The sequence below is a fragment of the Camelus ferus genome, chromosome 18, assembly GCF_009834535.1.
Source record: "Camelus ferus isolate YT-003-E chromosome 18, BCGSAC_Cfer_1.0, whole genome shotgun sequence".
Classification (NCBI taxonomy): Eukaryota; Metazoa; Chordata; class Mammalia; order Artiodactyla; family Camelidae; genus Camelus; species Camelus ferus.
Genome location: NC_045713.1, coordinates 13,419,161 through 13,433,526, shown reverse-complemented (window position 1 = coordinate 13,433,526; position 14,366 = coordinate 13,419,161). Strand labels below are relative to the sequence as shown.

The following is a 14,366-nucleotide window of genomic DNA, read 5'->3' as shown; positions in this document are numbered from 1 at the left end:
GGGCCACAGCCTGGCCTCAGAGCCATACAGGCCGCCCTCAGCTACGGGCAGACACTGGGAAACACGGGGCACTGTGCATCTCATGGGCCCTCAGGGAGGGGGAACCAGGAGCATGTCTACATCAGGTGGGGCTCTCTGTACCCAACTCAGACCTAGCGCGGGGAGTTCAGTGGGGAACTACGGTGCAAGGGCTCATGGCGGGCACTGACCCCGTCTGGGCACGTTCCTCTTGGAGTGGAAGATTGGCAATGGCCACACTCCCAAAAGGTTCCTAGAGTGAACTGCCCAGGGGAGGGAGCTTGGAGCAGGGCTGGGGCTGAGGGTTACTGGGGTGGGCTTTTCCTTGGGGCGGCGAGATGTCCTACAATTAGACAGCTGCTTAAGACCCTGAACCCCGCTGAGTAGGACACTTTAAGTGGGCAAGTTTCTGGTGGGTGAAATACATCTAAATCTTGAGAGTTTGTAAAAAGCACTTCCTGGTTCACGGTTCACAGAGACTTTGCTTTCATCACAAACAAAATCAGCAACAGCAAGCCCGGGCCCTGCAGGCTGGGGCTGGCTTGTGTTTACCTAGCAGGTCGGCCCCTTCATCCACGTCCCCGATGACCTCGGAGCCCGCAGTTGACAGCTCGTGGTACAGGGAGTCAGTGTTGATGCCAAAAGCCTTGTTCACGATCCCCTGGGTCGGGCTGTGAGGACACGTGGCCAAGAAAGGCGGAGTGAGTGGCAGCACCCAGGACACCCCTGCGTGGCCGTTCACTGCCAACACTGTGTGGGCGGTGCAGGTGTGGCGGGGGGTGGCGGGTCGGCACCCTGGGCAGTTCTCCCACTTCCAGAGGCTGCGGGGGCACCTTCACCAAGGGCACCGACTCCTGCAGTAAAGGCTGAGCCCACTGGGACCGGGCTCTGGGCCCAGTGAGTACCTGTTGCCCGTGCGGTCCAGGCGGGGCTCCCGACCCATGTCCAGCTCTGGGGTGGAGTCGATAATGTCTTGGACATCAGACCACTCGTCACTGCTTCCCATGCCTGGGGGACACAGTGGAACCGGGGTCAGGAGGGTGACTGGCAGCTCCTCCCATGATTCATGGCTGCCCTCGGGCTCCCTTACCCAGAGACCCCAGCTAGACCACCGCCAGGCAGGGAGTGTCAGGAGAGGCTGCTTCCCAAGCTGGGGCTGGATGGGGCCTGTCTCCCAGAACTGTGCCTCCTTTCTAGGGTCTCACCTGAATAGGCCAAATTCCTCCCCTCCCTTTGCTCTAATTAGACTGGGTCTGTGGGATGACAGGGCTGAGTTGTGTCCCCCAAGTTCACATGCTGAAGCCCTACCCCCAGGTCCTCAGAACATGCCTGCATTTCGAGATGGGTCTTTAAGAGGTGGTGAAGGTGAATGGAGGTACCTATGCTGACGTTCCGCATCTCCTGCGTGACCTGCACCTCCATGTTGCGGCTGTTGCGCTTCTCCCGGGCCCGCTTGCTGTTCTTGGTGCCGGCACCGTACTCGCCCAGGGGCTGCAGGCCCTCGCTGAGGGGCGTGACAGCGGCTGAGGGCACGGAGGAGGTGGGCGTGTTGGACTTGGTGCCTGTGGTGCTAGGCGTGGCAGCCGCCGAGGACTGGCCCGACTCGGACATCTCGTCCTGCGGACACTGGGGCCAAACACAGGGAAGAGGGAAGCTCGTGGTTGGGGTCGCTGCCCCCCATGGCCCCAGGGGAGGCCAGGCAGACCACGCAGGCCACCGCCACGAGGCCCTCTTGATCGACTTCTCTGCCACTTGGCCACAGTAAAACACCATTCTGTGCACAGAATGGAAGGGACGGGGCCTCTTCTCTCCCATTGGGCTGATTCCTCCCAGCCTAGTCATTTGGCTCATCCAATCGCAGCCTCTGGCTTTCCTGAGGCAGCTGCCACCTTACTTAAATGGCTTGGATCTGGGCTTTCGGCTCACAGGCTCCCCAGGAAGGCCCGGTATGGCCGTGCATGATAGACATGAAGCTACAGAGATGAGGCAGGTAACCCCTTGCAGCCAGTGCGGTGGCAGAGAGAAGCCATAGCCCAAGGCTGGGCAGAGGTTCTAAATGGGGCTGGCAAGGAGGCGGGGAGGCCAGCATGCCTTCTAGTCAAGTTATCGCTCTTCCACGAGGCCTCAAGGACTAGTCCCTCCTGTTCCTGTCTCCTGCTCCCTACCCTGGCCATAGTCAGGGCTATGAAGGGTGCATACCACCCCAGTTCCACCTGTGGTGGCCTCCCCAACAAAGAGGCACCAGGGGACAGGTACTGCTTAACCCCCACGTCCCAACTGAATCAAAGTATGCCTTCAACATCTACATAAATGCAAATAAATGGAAATTCGACTTCCACAGAATGGGACATCCCCCAAATGTTCTGGGAGTGAAAAGAGACCAGATCACTGAAAACTGCAGTCGACCACCGACCTTAAGAATCTCCTTGGAACAAAACGAAAACAGACTCATAGAGAATGAATGGGCAGTTTTCAGAGGGGAGGGGGTGGGTGGGGCCAAACAGATCAAGGGGATGAAGAGGTACAAACTTCCAGTTGTACAATAAATAAGTCATTTCTATGTAATATACAGCATAAAGAATATGGTCAATAACATTTTAATAACTTTGGGGACAGAAGTGTGTAAATGTCAAATCATTATGTAGTGTAACTGACACTAACATAAAACTATATGTCACCTATAGCTCAAAAATTAAAAAACGTGACAACCCCCCCAACAAAAAAAAATCTTCTTGGAGAACACATTCTGTCTGAATAAGTATGGGACAGGAAGCAAGCATCCTTCTCCTGTGGGCTTTCCTCATGAAACTATTGGGCAATCTCAATAAAAGTAACCCCCGCTCTTCTAGTAACTAATATCAGTAACTCCCAACTCAGCCCTGGGGCAGGTGTCCCAGACACCACCCCTGCACCAGCAGCCTCTTGCATGGTGGCAGGAAGGGACACGGCCTCAGGAGGGGCTGAGGCCCCAGGGAGGGGGGAGTGCCGCTGAGAGGCAGCTCCCGTGCACAGCCCAGCCAGTGCTAGACCACGTGGTTCCCCCAAAGGACACAATTTCAGGAGATCTTTCTAATGGGAGGAACTGATGACAGGGGGGTGTTGGCCCTCTCTGTGAAGTGAGGACCAACCAATACTGGCCTTTAAATAAGAAGGGCTGACAGGACTCCTGTGGCTGCCTCTGGGTGACCATGAGTCACAGCTGGTTGGGAAACTTCCAAGACCTGCCTTTTCTTGACCTGCCCAGACCTGACAGGGCCCAGGCAGGATGCCGCCTCTCCCAGGGCTGGCTCCCAAGACTTCTCTACTGGGAACCTTACAACTCACGTCCTTCTCTAGGCAGGGCTCCCATCCTGGCGGCTGTGTCCCCAGGGGACGTTTGCTGATGTCTGGGGGCACTTCCTATTGCTGTAGCTCAGCACCCACAGGGCACAGGACAGATACTCGGCCGGATTGCCGATGTGCTGTGGTGAGCACCTCTGTGCAAACATTTTTGGTTTGGGTTCTGCAGGTTAGGGCCAGTTTGAAAGGAAAAACCCTTTGCTCTTCACCATGCCACACACACTGCACACTGTGGTGCTGGGGCCCTGTGTGCTGTCTACCCCATGCATAGAGGTGCCTGGGTGTCCCGCAGGGAGGCCCCTGCTGCCACTTGAGGGGGGACAGTGGGAGACAGATGTGCAGAGACTTCCACAAAGATGGGGTGGATGCACAAGCCCACACCTCCAGGAAGCACATGTTTTCTGGACAACCTGACTCCACAGCCACGTTCCCCAGCCTGTCTGCGGCTTGAACACTCGTGCCTGTGGGGTTTCGGCAGGCTGCCTGACCCTGGTAATCGATATGGGGAATTCTTTGGAATAACCAGGCTCCCCCAGCTACCCTAGCTCTCTGTCACCCTATAGGCCACCACTTACCCACAGGACATGCCCCCTGGCCACCACTTACCTAAAGGAACCTGCCAACCTCTAACACCAACGGGCAGCAGTGACCTCCAAATGCAAAGAACCCACATCCCAGCGGCCATGCCTCCCATGAGTAGCCACAACTGTTTGGTTAAAACACTGAAAATACAGTACATAAAAACAAAAAAACAAAAAAAGAACAACAAAAAAAAATTTAAAAATTAGAAAAACCTGAAAACCTAGAGCGTGAAATAAAAAGAACTTAAATGTAATTGTTAAAAAAAAAATCAAAGGAAACACACCTATGAACTAAAACAGAAAACGCTATGATTTATTAAGAGAAGACGGTTTCAGACACGGAGGAGGAGGAGAGGCAATGCCATGAGAAGACAAGCCGGCCCTGCTGCCCACGAGGCCTTGGTCCCCACAGCTGTCTGAGGCTCACGTGTCCCTTCAGGAGCCTCGGGGGTGCGCACCAGCTGCAGGCCCCCAGCCCTTCTGCCCGACTGCCCCCGCCCCACCCCCGGCAAGACAGCCAGTAACTGGAGGACGAGCACCCGGATCCAGAGCTGCAGAGGCGCACTCACTCCGCGGGACAAAAGCAGAGCAAGTGGGGAGGCTTTCTGACACAGCTCGCAGCTGGCAGCAACCTCCCACGGGTGAGCTGGACACTTCGAGTCGGAAGGACAGCCGGCAACAAGCTGCAGCAGGGAGCTTCCAGGGAAGCCTGGGACCACATCCATGGCCCAACCCAGCCTCTGACAGCCTCTGTGGGAAATCCACCAGACCTAGGGTGGCCCCCTCTACCCCAAGGTTGGCATCCTCACTGGGCAGTGAGGCCAGTGTCCTGTCCTGCCATGGCTGGCCTTCACCAGCCAGGCTGAGCTCACAGACCACAACCGGCAGCAAGTGACAAGGGGCCCTGAATGAGTGATGGGCCGTGAGAAGAGCCTGCCCTGGGCCTTCCCGGGGCCCCCGTCCTGGGGTGCACTCGCTGGTGAGCTGCACACACGTAGGATGTCCACCTTCTCAAACTCAAAGCCCAGAGGTCATTAGCATGGACAGGCAGGTAAGAAGAGCCCAAAGAAGAGAAGCTGACCCCTTGCCTTTGACACCCTCCCAGCTGGAGGGCGAACCTCAGACACCAGTGGGATAGCGAGTCTGAGGTAACGTCTGGTCTGGCTGTGAGGCTTTGGGGTATGTGGGAGATGGTCCCTAAGCGCAGCCCTGACACACGGGCATGCTCTGGCTGCAGAAGGGTCTAGCCAGGACTAGAAGGTGCTACACACGGACACGCTGGGGGTGGCCAAAGCAGCTGAACCTGGCCTGCGGCCATGCCCTCCTGAGCTGGTCCCGTTTCTCCACTGCTGTCGCACCTTGGAGAGAGGGTCACTAACTCAGGGAGCTGTGAAGGGTTGTTCACAAAGACTGGGCTTCCTGAACGAATGCAGAATGATGGGGAGGAGAACCCTCACTCCACAGCACGGCTACAAAACCTGGTAGCTGGAGCTCAACTGCAGCTGGCCGAGGTCACTCAGGTGCCAGTGGTCCCCCGCAGGCACGAGCTTGCCCCCCATCTGGGCACGTACCGTGCTGTCAGCCAGGGGGAAGACGTTCAGGGAGGTAGGGCGCTCCTTCCTGCTGAAAAGGGAGAGAGAGATGGGAAGGAAGAGGACGGTTAGATGGCGGCTCATGAAATAAGAGCTGAAAATGCTTTCTAGACATGCAGATGCCCATCCTGCAGCTGGAGCTGCTCTAAAGATATCCCTCATCCATATGGGAGTGAGAGGTCAGTGGTGGGGAGGGCGTGACCTCCTGGGGCAGCCTGTCACGCACAGGGATCTCCCACTTCCTCTGACCTACAGCCACCTAATCAAATGTGTTCACGCATTCATGGGAATCTTTGCTTCACTGTGATCCCCTCCTGCTACATTGTGATTTATTAGTTTTTATTTATTTCGACTTCAAACAGACACCTGCTATGGATGCTAAGGAATCCCACAGCAGTGCCTGCAACAGGCCCCTTGGCATCACAGCCAGCATTGACTGGTTCCCCTGAGTGGTGACTTTTATGATGATCCTCCTCCTTGGCCCTGCTTCTGCCTCCTGGAGCCACACAGAAGGAATCAAGCCTTTCAGCCCCTGTTCTTTGTCCCTTGTGGCCCTGCACGCCATGTGGATATCAATGCTTTTTCAGGAGACCTGTGTACAGAGTAAAGAGCAGCCCTGCCCTTCAGCTGGCGCTTTTCTCTTGCTCCAAGCGGTTCCTCCAATCATGGAGCAGAGACACTGAAGAGGGATCATTTTCCAGTTCTGCTAGGAAACTGGGAATATCCACTAGCCTGGACTGAAGCTTGGAGCCTCCTGCCGTGGACTCAGTCCCCAGGAAACGCTCCTCGGGCCATTAGTAGTGGTGAGGGCTCAGGACCCAGGCCCGTGGGCTGTGTGGAGTCCTCGCTGCTCAGAGTTGTTTAGGCTGTTGAGAATCAGAATCCTTTGCATCACAGCTTCTCAAGCTCAGAGCTTGACCCTCAGAGACTGAGGTGGGAGGGGTGGCGGGGAGTCAGGTGCAGAGGCTGGGTGGTCCTGGAGAGAAGATGGTGGCTTCCTAGTCGTGCTTAGAGGATGCAGGTGATGGAGAAGGGGAGTGGCGCAGCCACTGTGAATGCAAGTTACTACAGCTGGGTAGGCGGCATCATGGAGCAGGACTCTGGGAAGGACATCCTTCTGGCTGGGGCCCCTCACAGTTCTGGGGCTGCCAGGGCGGGGCTAGGGTAAAGCAGGAGGAGAAGATGGAATCTGGGGGCAGAGTCCTGCCCCGGCCCCTCTGTTCAGGGAGACACTGTCTACTGAAGAGCAGGGTCCCTGGACCCGTCGGGACCTCCAAGGCAGGGACAGAACCAGAGGAAGCCTGTGGGGCCTGGACAGAGTGGCCTCGGTGACTCGGGAAGGCAGTTTCCTGTAGACGATCTCAACTGCCTCATGCAGTTCTAATCACCCGCGACAGAGGGCACTTTCTTGGACAAGTCTCAGACCATCACTTGAGAGTTAAGGCGTCAAGTCGGAAAGCTCTGAGTTTGCAGACCCATCATGACCCCAGCAGCCTGAGGCTCAGTCCCCACCAGGCTGCTCTCTGATGACAGCTCCCGAGGCCCCCAGGCATCCGGAAGGCAGCTCCCTCGGGCTCCCAGCCCCACCCTCTAAATCCACTGGCTCCCAGTGCTGGTGTGGGGACCCCTCTCCCAGGGCCCAGCTCTGACTTCGCATCAGACGCACACAAAGGGTCCCGCGGCCCCAGGCTGTCACCAAATAATAGAGGGTGATGGCAGGGGCAGAATGTGGGGCTGCCTGCCTCAAAGGGCAAGGGACGCTTATCCGCTGCCCACTCCCACAGCTCTGTGCGCGTACAGCCAGGCCGCGCTCCCCAACAGAAACCTTCACTGGGGATGGAGTCCCATCTTCTCCCTGCCCTCCACCCTGAGCCTCAGGAGCATTCGCTGCACGTGGTTGACTGCTGGCTCAGGGCCCCGCCAAGGCTCAGTCACTGTGCCCTCTTGTTACCACCCCACAGCTCCCTCTGGAGACACCAATGCTGTCCCACTTCAGAGGCTGCACTCAGAGGGGTCTCACTGCTGGCTCTGGGCCCAGTCTCTGAGTGACTGAGCTGGGCTGCCTGACGCCAGGGTGCTGGGTCTCCACCCCCACCCACCGCCTCCCCAGCCCAGGGCTGCGGACACGTGGTCCGACCTGCACACAGCCGTACGTTTGCTAGCGGGGCCTGCACTGCCGCCTGCTTTGGGGCTGTCTCGGGGATCTGGGACTGGCCCACCGCCTCCTCAGCATCAGGCCTTATAAATGCCACATCAGGAGCCTACGACCTGTACCATCCCGGCAGGAAACGTGCCACTGGACTCGTAATTGAGAACCGTCAGCTGCCCTGGTGCTCCCAACCCGAGGCCCAGGGACTGCTGCAGTCTTTACCTTTTCCTCCATGACTGGCGAGGACTGCAGGGCAACAACAGACAAGGGCCAGCACACGGCAGTGATAGCACAGAGGGCAAGACAAGAAGACAACATTAGAGAGCGAAGGGCGGGGGCTTGGGTGGCATGTGTGCACACCAGAGAGTAAAGGCACGACGGCAGAGGACAGCCGGGCACCCCACCCTGCGCTCCCCCAACAGAAACGGACAGATGTGGACCGTGCAGACGCCTACACGGGACAGACGCAGGACACAAAGACACATGGCCCTCTTGACTCAGACAGCAGGTAACACGCACTCAGCACAGACCAGTGCATGTGGGCAACGCTCATGTGGTGACAGAGCACACAGAGCACACGGTCACATCTGCCACGTTCATGGGCCCAAGCAAGCTAACCATCGGGTTTTATTCTGAAGATACACAGATTCATGAAACCAAGCCAGGAGGGAAGGAGAACGGCCCGATTAGGTTCAGCGGCGAGCAGCGGCAACCTGGCACTACCGGTGGAGTTGGGGAGTCTGAACTCAAGCTGGGCAGACATACATGTTATGTCTCCAGAGGACCCAGAGTTGTGGCGGGACAGGGTGTACCCCAAAGGAGAGCAGACCAGGAGGGCAGGGCAGGGCCTTGTCCTTAACCGGCTGCTGCAGCAGCACAGGCCACAGGGGACCATCCCCCCACCCCATGCCCCCAGCCCTACAGAGGCCAACGCCCAGCACAGCGAGGAGGGCTTATGCTTTCTCTGTCTCCACTGGTGTGCACGCTGGAGACCTAAGGCTGCTGAACACCTCTGTTCACCCAGAAACAGGCCCAGGGCAGTCAGACACGCACGGTGGGCCCTCGGAACATCTCAGTGGCAGCAAAGTGTCTAGGCTGCGGAGGAGCGGCTGCAGGGACAGCAGGAGCCCAGGGTTTCCTACACCACAGCAGCAACCATGACGCCACCAATTCTGTGTGCTGGTAATGAAGCTCAACACCACCAGTTAGCTGGTAGGACGACGGGGGCAGCCCAGACGCAGCCCATCCTCTTTGCTTCCCAAACACATGCTGCTCCAGCACCACCTTCACCCCAGTCTCCACCCAGGAATATACCTTGACCACCAGGTACAGGAAGATACCTCCGGCTCCTCCCTCATCCCAAGCAGGCATCTCCTACAGGGTGGGGACTCTGGCTCGGGAAGGTGACTTGGCAGAGAGCACTGTGGACCCAGACACACACACCCCAGCCCCGGGGATGCCCCTCTGGCCAGACACGGCACGGCGGAAATCTGGACCAGAGCCCCTGTCTCTCCTGGACACTGGTGGGTAGGTTTGACTAACAAGGCTCCCATGGGCCTTGGCTGGTGTGGAGAAAGCCATTCCTAGGGCACCAACCACCAAGCGCATCCCGTCCAGAGGGGACTGACGGCTTTGGCCAGGCAGCAGGACCTGGACTTGCTGGCCCAGCAGAAGAGGCCCACAGAATCGCCCCTTAGGAAACAGCTCTTGGGGCTTCTTACAACCAGCCTGCTCTGTTCCCTGAGGACAGAGGAGAGCTCAGACACAGCCTTCAGGAGGGGAGTCCTGACCAGGAGAACGGCGGCATCTGCCACGGGCTGGGGACTTCCTCGGGGAGGGGAAGCTATCTTCTCCCAGGCCTGCCCATCATGCACCAGGGAGAAGCACTACTGTGGCTGGTGCTGGGCTGGTCCAGGCTCTGCTCAGGGCTGCAGGAGCCACAAGACACATCTTGACAGCAGGTTCCCAGGCTATGTCCTGTCTCCACTGTATGCAGTCGCCCACAAAAACAACACCCCATCTTCAATCACGCCATCTCTTCTATATTGAGGAGGAATCAGAGGTCCGACCCGTGGTGATGGCCAGTACCCTCAAGGCCCAGCTTTGGAGCTTGGGCAACTTCTGATTTTGGCTGAGTCCACATTGTCCTGAGGTTCCGAGGATGCCTATTTCTGTCGAGTCCCTTGGGTGCTGACCGCTGTGACTCAGGACCCCAGATGCTCTCGGCCTCCAAGTCCTGGGCCCAGAGGTCACCTCCCTGGCTCCTGGGAAAACTGGGCCCCTCTCCCTGGGCTCTCTGCTGTGTAACCTCCGAGGTGCTCCAGCCTTGAAAGTGGACTGGCAGGGAAACAGCCGAAGGCTCTGGAATGCCATGGCTCTCTGGAACCGGGCAGGCCCCCAGTACTTGTCAGAGATGCCCAAACCACCAGCCTTCGCAGCCCCAGCTCAGACTGCCCAGTTCAAATGATCCCCAAAACAACACAAAGAGTCCCCGATTCCAGGTTAGCATTCAGTGCAGTTACTTCAAAATTCCCTTGGGAACTTCTGAGTGCCAGGCGTGAGGATTTCATAGTGTTTGCAGGAGCTGGTAGCCTGGAGATCGGTATTTCCCACTTTTAGATGTACCTGACCCAGAAATGGTATCTGCAAAGGGTTTGGTAGTTTAACAAACTCCTTGATACATATTCTCTCACAGAGCTGGAGGGGGGCAGCAAATGACCCCCAAGGTACTATTTCCGAGGGCACAAGCATCCACAACGGTTGTAGCCCCTACTCCCCACTAAAAGCGGTGAGACTGTCTGAAAACCTGGATGACCACCATTCCGAGGTGCTACCAGGCCTCTGCTTACACACTACACGTTCTGTTTTCAAGTCAGAAGACTTGGCAGCTTTGCCCAGCATGACCCAGAGAGTAGCTGACGCCGACCTTTGTAGACACAACCCACCAAGGAGGCAGGTACAGAGAAAACAAAGCCTTTATGTGACTGACCAGGGGTTCCAGGTGTTTCACTGCAGGAACAAGGGGCCACAGCTGGAAATGAACTAACAGTAAGCTCGACCTGTGGGTCATGGGGTTCCAGCCTCCAGTCCCTTCTCCAGCCTAATGGAGATGTAGAAATTGGCACCAACCCGCCTGGCCTTCCAAGGGCCAGCTCCCTGCAGCTGGCCATACCCCAGAGAAGACCTTGGACAGTCTGCTGTCTTGGGGACAAAGGTGCGGCCTCATCCTGCCTGAAGGGCACTGAAGATAAAGGAGGAACCGGGCCTCTGCTCCCCGGATCAAACCAGCACTGGACTCCTGAGCTCAGACAAGCAAGGGCCACTGAACCTGCCCACGCCACCTGTCCCACACTGGGAATGCGGCTCCGCCTGCTGGTCACCAAGGCCTCCCCACAGGTGCAGTTGGTTCTCATGATTCAAGGTGATTATACAACCAGCAAGTCACTGCAAACACTGACTTTCCTCATAGAAGAAGTAAGTACATAGGTAGGTATACATCTCATAGCGATCAGAATTTTAATTCCTAACTCACCCTGATAGATTCTATTTGCTTTATCTTATAAAAGAGAAAACGAGGTGCACAAGTATTTGGTGGCTTGAACATGTCTTAGAGGACAGGGGCCAGAGCTGGGCTTCAGGTCCCACTAAGTGGCCCCAGAATCCCAGAGTCTTGCAGGACACTGCACTGCCCTCCTGCTTCTTTCCACGCCCCACCCAGGGTCTCTGCAGGAGGCGGGGATGAGTGGGCGGAGTGACGCTGGGTGTGACCTCAATTGGCACCCTGTGTGCTGGGTGACTTGAAATTTTCACCGCCCTGTGCACATCTGCAAGAATGCCAGGAGTGGTGATTTTGAGGCTACAAATAAATTTTAGTGAGCAGGTGAATGCACAAACACAGACTCTGCAAGTCTCAGGAGGGCTCTGGTGCAGGCCCACGGAAGGTCTACCTCAGCCCTTCCAAGCCCACTCTAGCGCCTTCCTCAGCACACACCCCTGCACAAGCCACATGCTCCGACCAGACACCCCTCTTTTTGAATTGGGGGAGGATGCAGCTCTCAGAGCACCCGTGGAATAGGGGTCCCTGGCTCTGCAGTCAGCTTCCCGCCCTACCTCCGCCCTGGCAGGCTGCCCTCGGTTTGGCTGTTTCCCCCAACCTGCTGCATCTTGGATCTCTCGATATGCTCCACGTAGGTCTGGATCATCTGTGAAGAAGAAACCCCCTGTGAGTGCTTCCTGCCGACCAGCCCCTCCCTGCCCTTGAACCTGCACTGTCTTCCCCCTCCCCCTCACTGGGCTCGGACAGAAATGAAGGCAAAGGCTAGGGAAGGCAATCATTGGGCCCCAAGGGTAAGAGTTTGCAGCTTCGGCAGGGGAATACCAGAAAACAGAAAAGCGGCCACGGTTTGCAGCCAACCAGGTGAGTGGGGCTTGGCTCCGCGCAGACACCCACCTCGGTGTGCCGCTGGTGCAGGGCGTTGTACTCCTTCTTCATCTCCGACTCCCGCTCCTCCAGCCGGGAAACTAGAAAACACAACCGCTTATAGTCAACTGCACAGCCCTCCTCTCCCTGGCTCCGCGTGTCTCTGGGCTGGGCTGCCGGGGGGCAGAGGGTTCCTGGACAAACTGTCGTCTGGCATGGGCTGCCAGCAGCGCTCCAAACTTGGAGATGGCTTCATCGGGAGAGCATGCCCAGGGGACGCTGGCAGGTAGGTTCTGACTGGTCTGGGTCTGGGGGTTTACTGTGTGTGGGCTGCTACTTGAGGGTGTTCAATCCTGCTACAAAGAAGAATGGTGGGTGAAACACACAAGTGTTACTATTTGTGCTTAAGTCGGCTGTGGCTTCTGAGGCGCAGGCACAACTCACTGGATGTGTCAAGTTGTGTCAAGTGTAGACAAGAAGTGGGCTGGTGGCTTATGGAAAGAGGCAGAATTCATCAGTAAGTAGCCTCTAAGACACGTAAAGAGAAAAGAATATCTGAAACCCAGGATGGAACACACAGGTGTCCCTTACACATGCCAAGGGCTGGAAAGACCAAGTCATGATCGTGCCACCTCTGGGCTGGTGGCTGTGTCACCCCCATGACACCCAGGATGGTCCCTGTGTAGGCTCTTCCTAAGAAACACAAGGAAACACCTGAGTGTCTCAGGGTGACTGTAGCCAACAGCGCATGCGCACCCCGGGCCTCAGACACCTTACGTCTGTGGCTCTTTGTTCCAACCTCAACTCTGCTGAACTCTGCACAGAGTAGGGGAAAGGATGTGTGACATCCTTGCTCTTCCCTCTCTGTGGCCCTTGCCCCTGGTGCTGACGAAGTGATAAACTTCAGCCTGTAATCTGGAGTTTGTGTTTTCCTTCTAAGAAAAGACAAGAAGGTTTCACATGTGAAAAGTATTCTAAGCAAGAGGAATATGAAGGACTCTGTGCAGTTATAGAAAGCACTGATCTGTGCATATCTAAAATGGGCCTTTTGCTTTGCCTCTACTTTGCAGAGACGTGTGTGTGTGTGTGTACACACTGGCCACCTGCTCACCTACACACCTGTGAGGTACCAGCTTTAGCCAAATGGTCTTCAGGTCTTGGTTTGTGGGATAGGGACGGACCCAACCATCAAACCATGTTTTTTTCTTGACTGGAGCTTGACTTTTCAGAGGGATGAAGGCCCCTGTTATCCAAGGGAATGAGGTAAAGCAGCAACTAGATCTCAACCATCAAAACCTCTAATTTCAGAAAACTGTTAATTACACAGGTTGTTTTAACTTTGACAGTATAGTTTAAACAAAGGCTTCTGAAAGCTAAAATAATCGTTATGATAAAAATAATAATTAAACAAAAAAACCCTGCCCTCGCCTCTCCTTGAGAGGGACGGGGCATTCCCACAGGCACCCTGGTCAGCCGTGAGCCCCCCCTTGGAACTGTCACTACAGGGGCCCCGTTGTCAGGCCCAACTTTCAGGTCACGAAAGAGCAACATCTCACACTCAGGAACCCCCAGATAGCAGCCAGGAGCTCTGTCCTGAAGGACCATAACAAGATCACAGATTTGTGAATTTGGGGTCAGACTGCAGCATTAAGCAAAAGTGCTATGTCATTATCAAAGGGACCTTATTTATTTATTTTGTTTTATTTCCCTAAACGAGTCGAGGCCACTGACAGAAATACAGAGCAGTGTAAAGAGATAAAACAAGTAACTGAGAGAATCGCACTGAAAAGAAAACCAGGCTGTCCTTGGGTTTTTCTTGCTCTCTTTGTATCAAAGGCTCTGGGCACCCCTCCTGGCCGGCCAGGGAGGGTCTGAGGATAACTAACACATTCAAACACGGCGTCCTTTCAGAGGCCAGCAACTTACTCTGATCTGAATAGTTTTTGGCCTTCAGTTCCAGCTGGCGAGTCTGAAACTCATAGTGTTCCACCTGGATTTGGAGCTCTTTCTTCTCTTGTTCCAAAGCATCTTCAAACTCAATGAATTTCTGTACATGCAAGGAAGAGGAACAGCAGGTGTTAGGAACATGGGGAGGCCAGGGGCAGTAGCCCCTCCCAGCAGGGCCCAGGCCTCAGGCACAGAATGCGGTCTCCCCAGCCCCCTGCGATGGCCTGCCAGAGACAGTGCAGGAGAGCAGGGGCTGGAGGAGCTGCCCAGAAGTCGGTAACACAACCTTCTAACTGGCTACCCCGAAAGTCACTCAGGGC

General features: G+C 56.1%; 1 protein-coding gene and 1 long non-coding RNA gene across 19 annotated transcripts in view; one reads left to right on the top strand and one right to left on the bottom strand.

Annotated features, from left to right (window-relative positions):
• Positions 1-14,366, bottom strand: part of MAPK8IP3 (mitogen-activated protein kinase 8 interacting protein 3) — a 44,978-nt gene that overhangs the window by 16,458 nt on the left and 14,154 nt on the right. For 4 of the 18 annotated variants that reach the window (XM_032460104.1, XM_032460113.1, XM_032460110.1 and 1 more), the window contains exons 2-9: positions 14,026-14,146; positions 12,130-12,200; positions 11,790-11,881; positions 7,902-7,925; positions 5,417-5,561; positions 1,398-1,644; positions 924-1,026; positions 571-689 (exon numbers count right to left, since the gene is read on the bottom strand). In XM_032460104.1, the coding sequence (XP_032315995.1) occupies positions 571-689; positions 924-1,026; positions 1,398-1,644; positions 5,417-5,561; positions 7,902-7,925; positions 11,790-11,881; positions 12,130-12,200; positions 14,026-14,146 (922 nt within the window). Of the gene's footprint in view, positions 1-570; positions 690-923; positions 1,027-1,397; positions 1,645-3,963; positions 4,083-5,416; positions 5,562-7,901; positions 7,926-11,789; positions 11,882-12,129; positions 12,201-14,025; positions 14,147-14,366 lie in introns of those variants that run through there. The other 14 variants (XM_032460108.1, XM_032460112.1, XM_032460116.1 and 11 more) reach the window with 11 other exon arrangements.
• On the top strand, positions 1,921-8,430 carry LOC116657529. Its single transcript, XR_004312651.1, has 3 exons — positions 1,921-2,008; positions 8,252-8,259; positions 8,419-8,430. It is a non-coding gene; the product is annotated as an uncharacterized LOC116657529 (long non-coding RNA).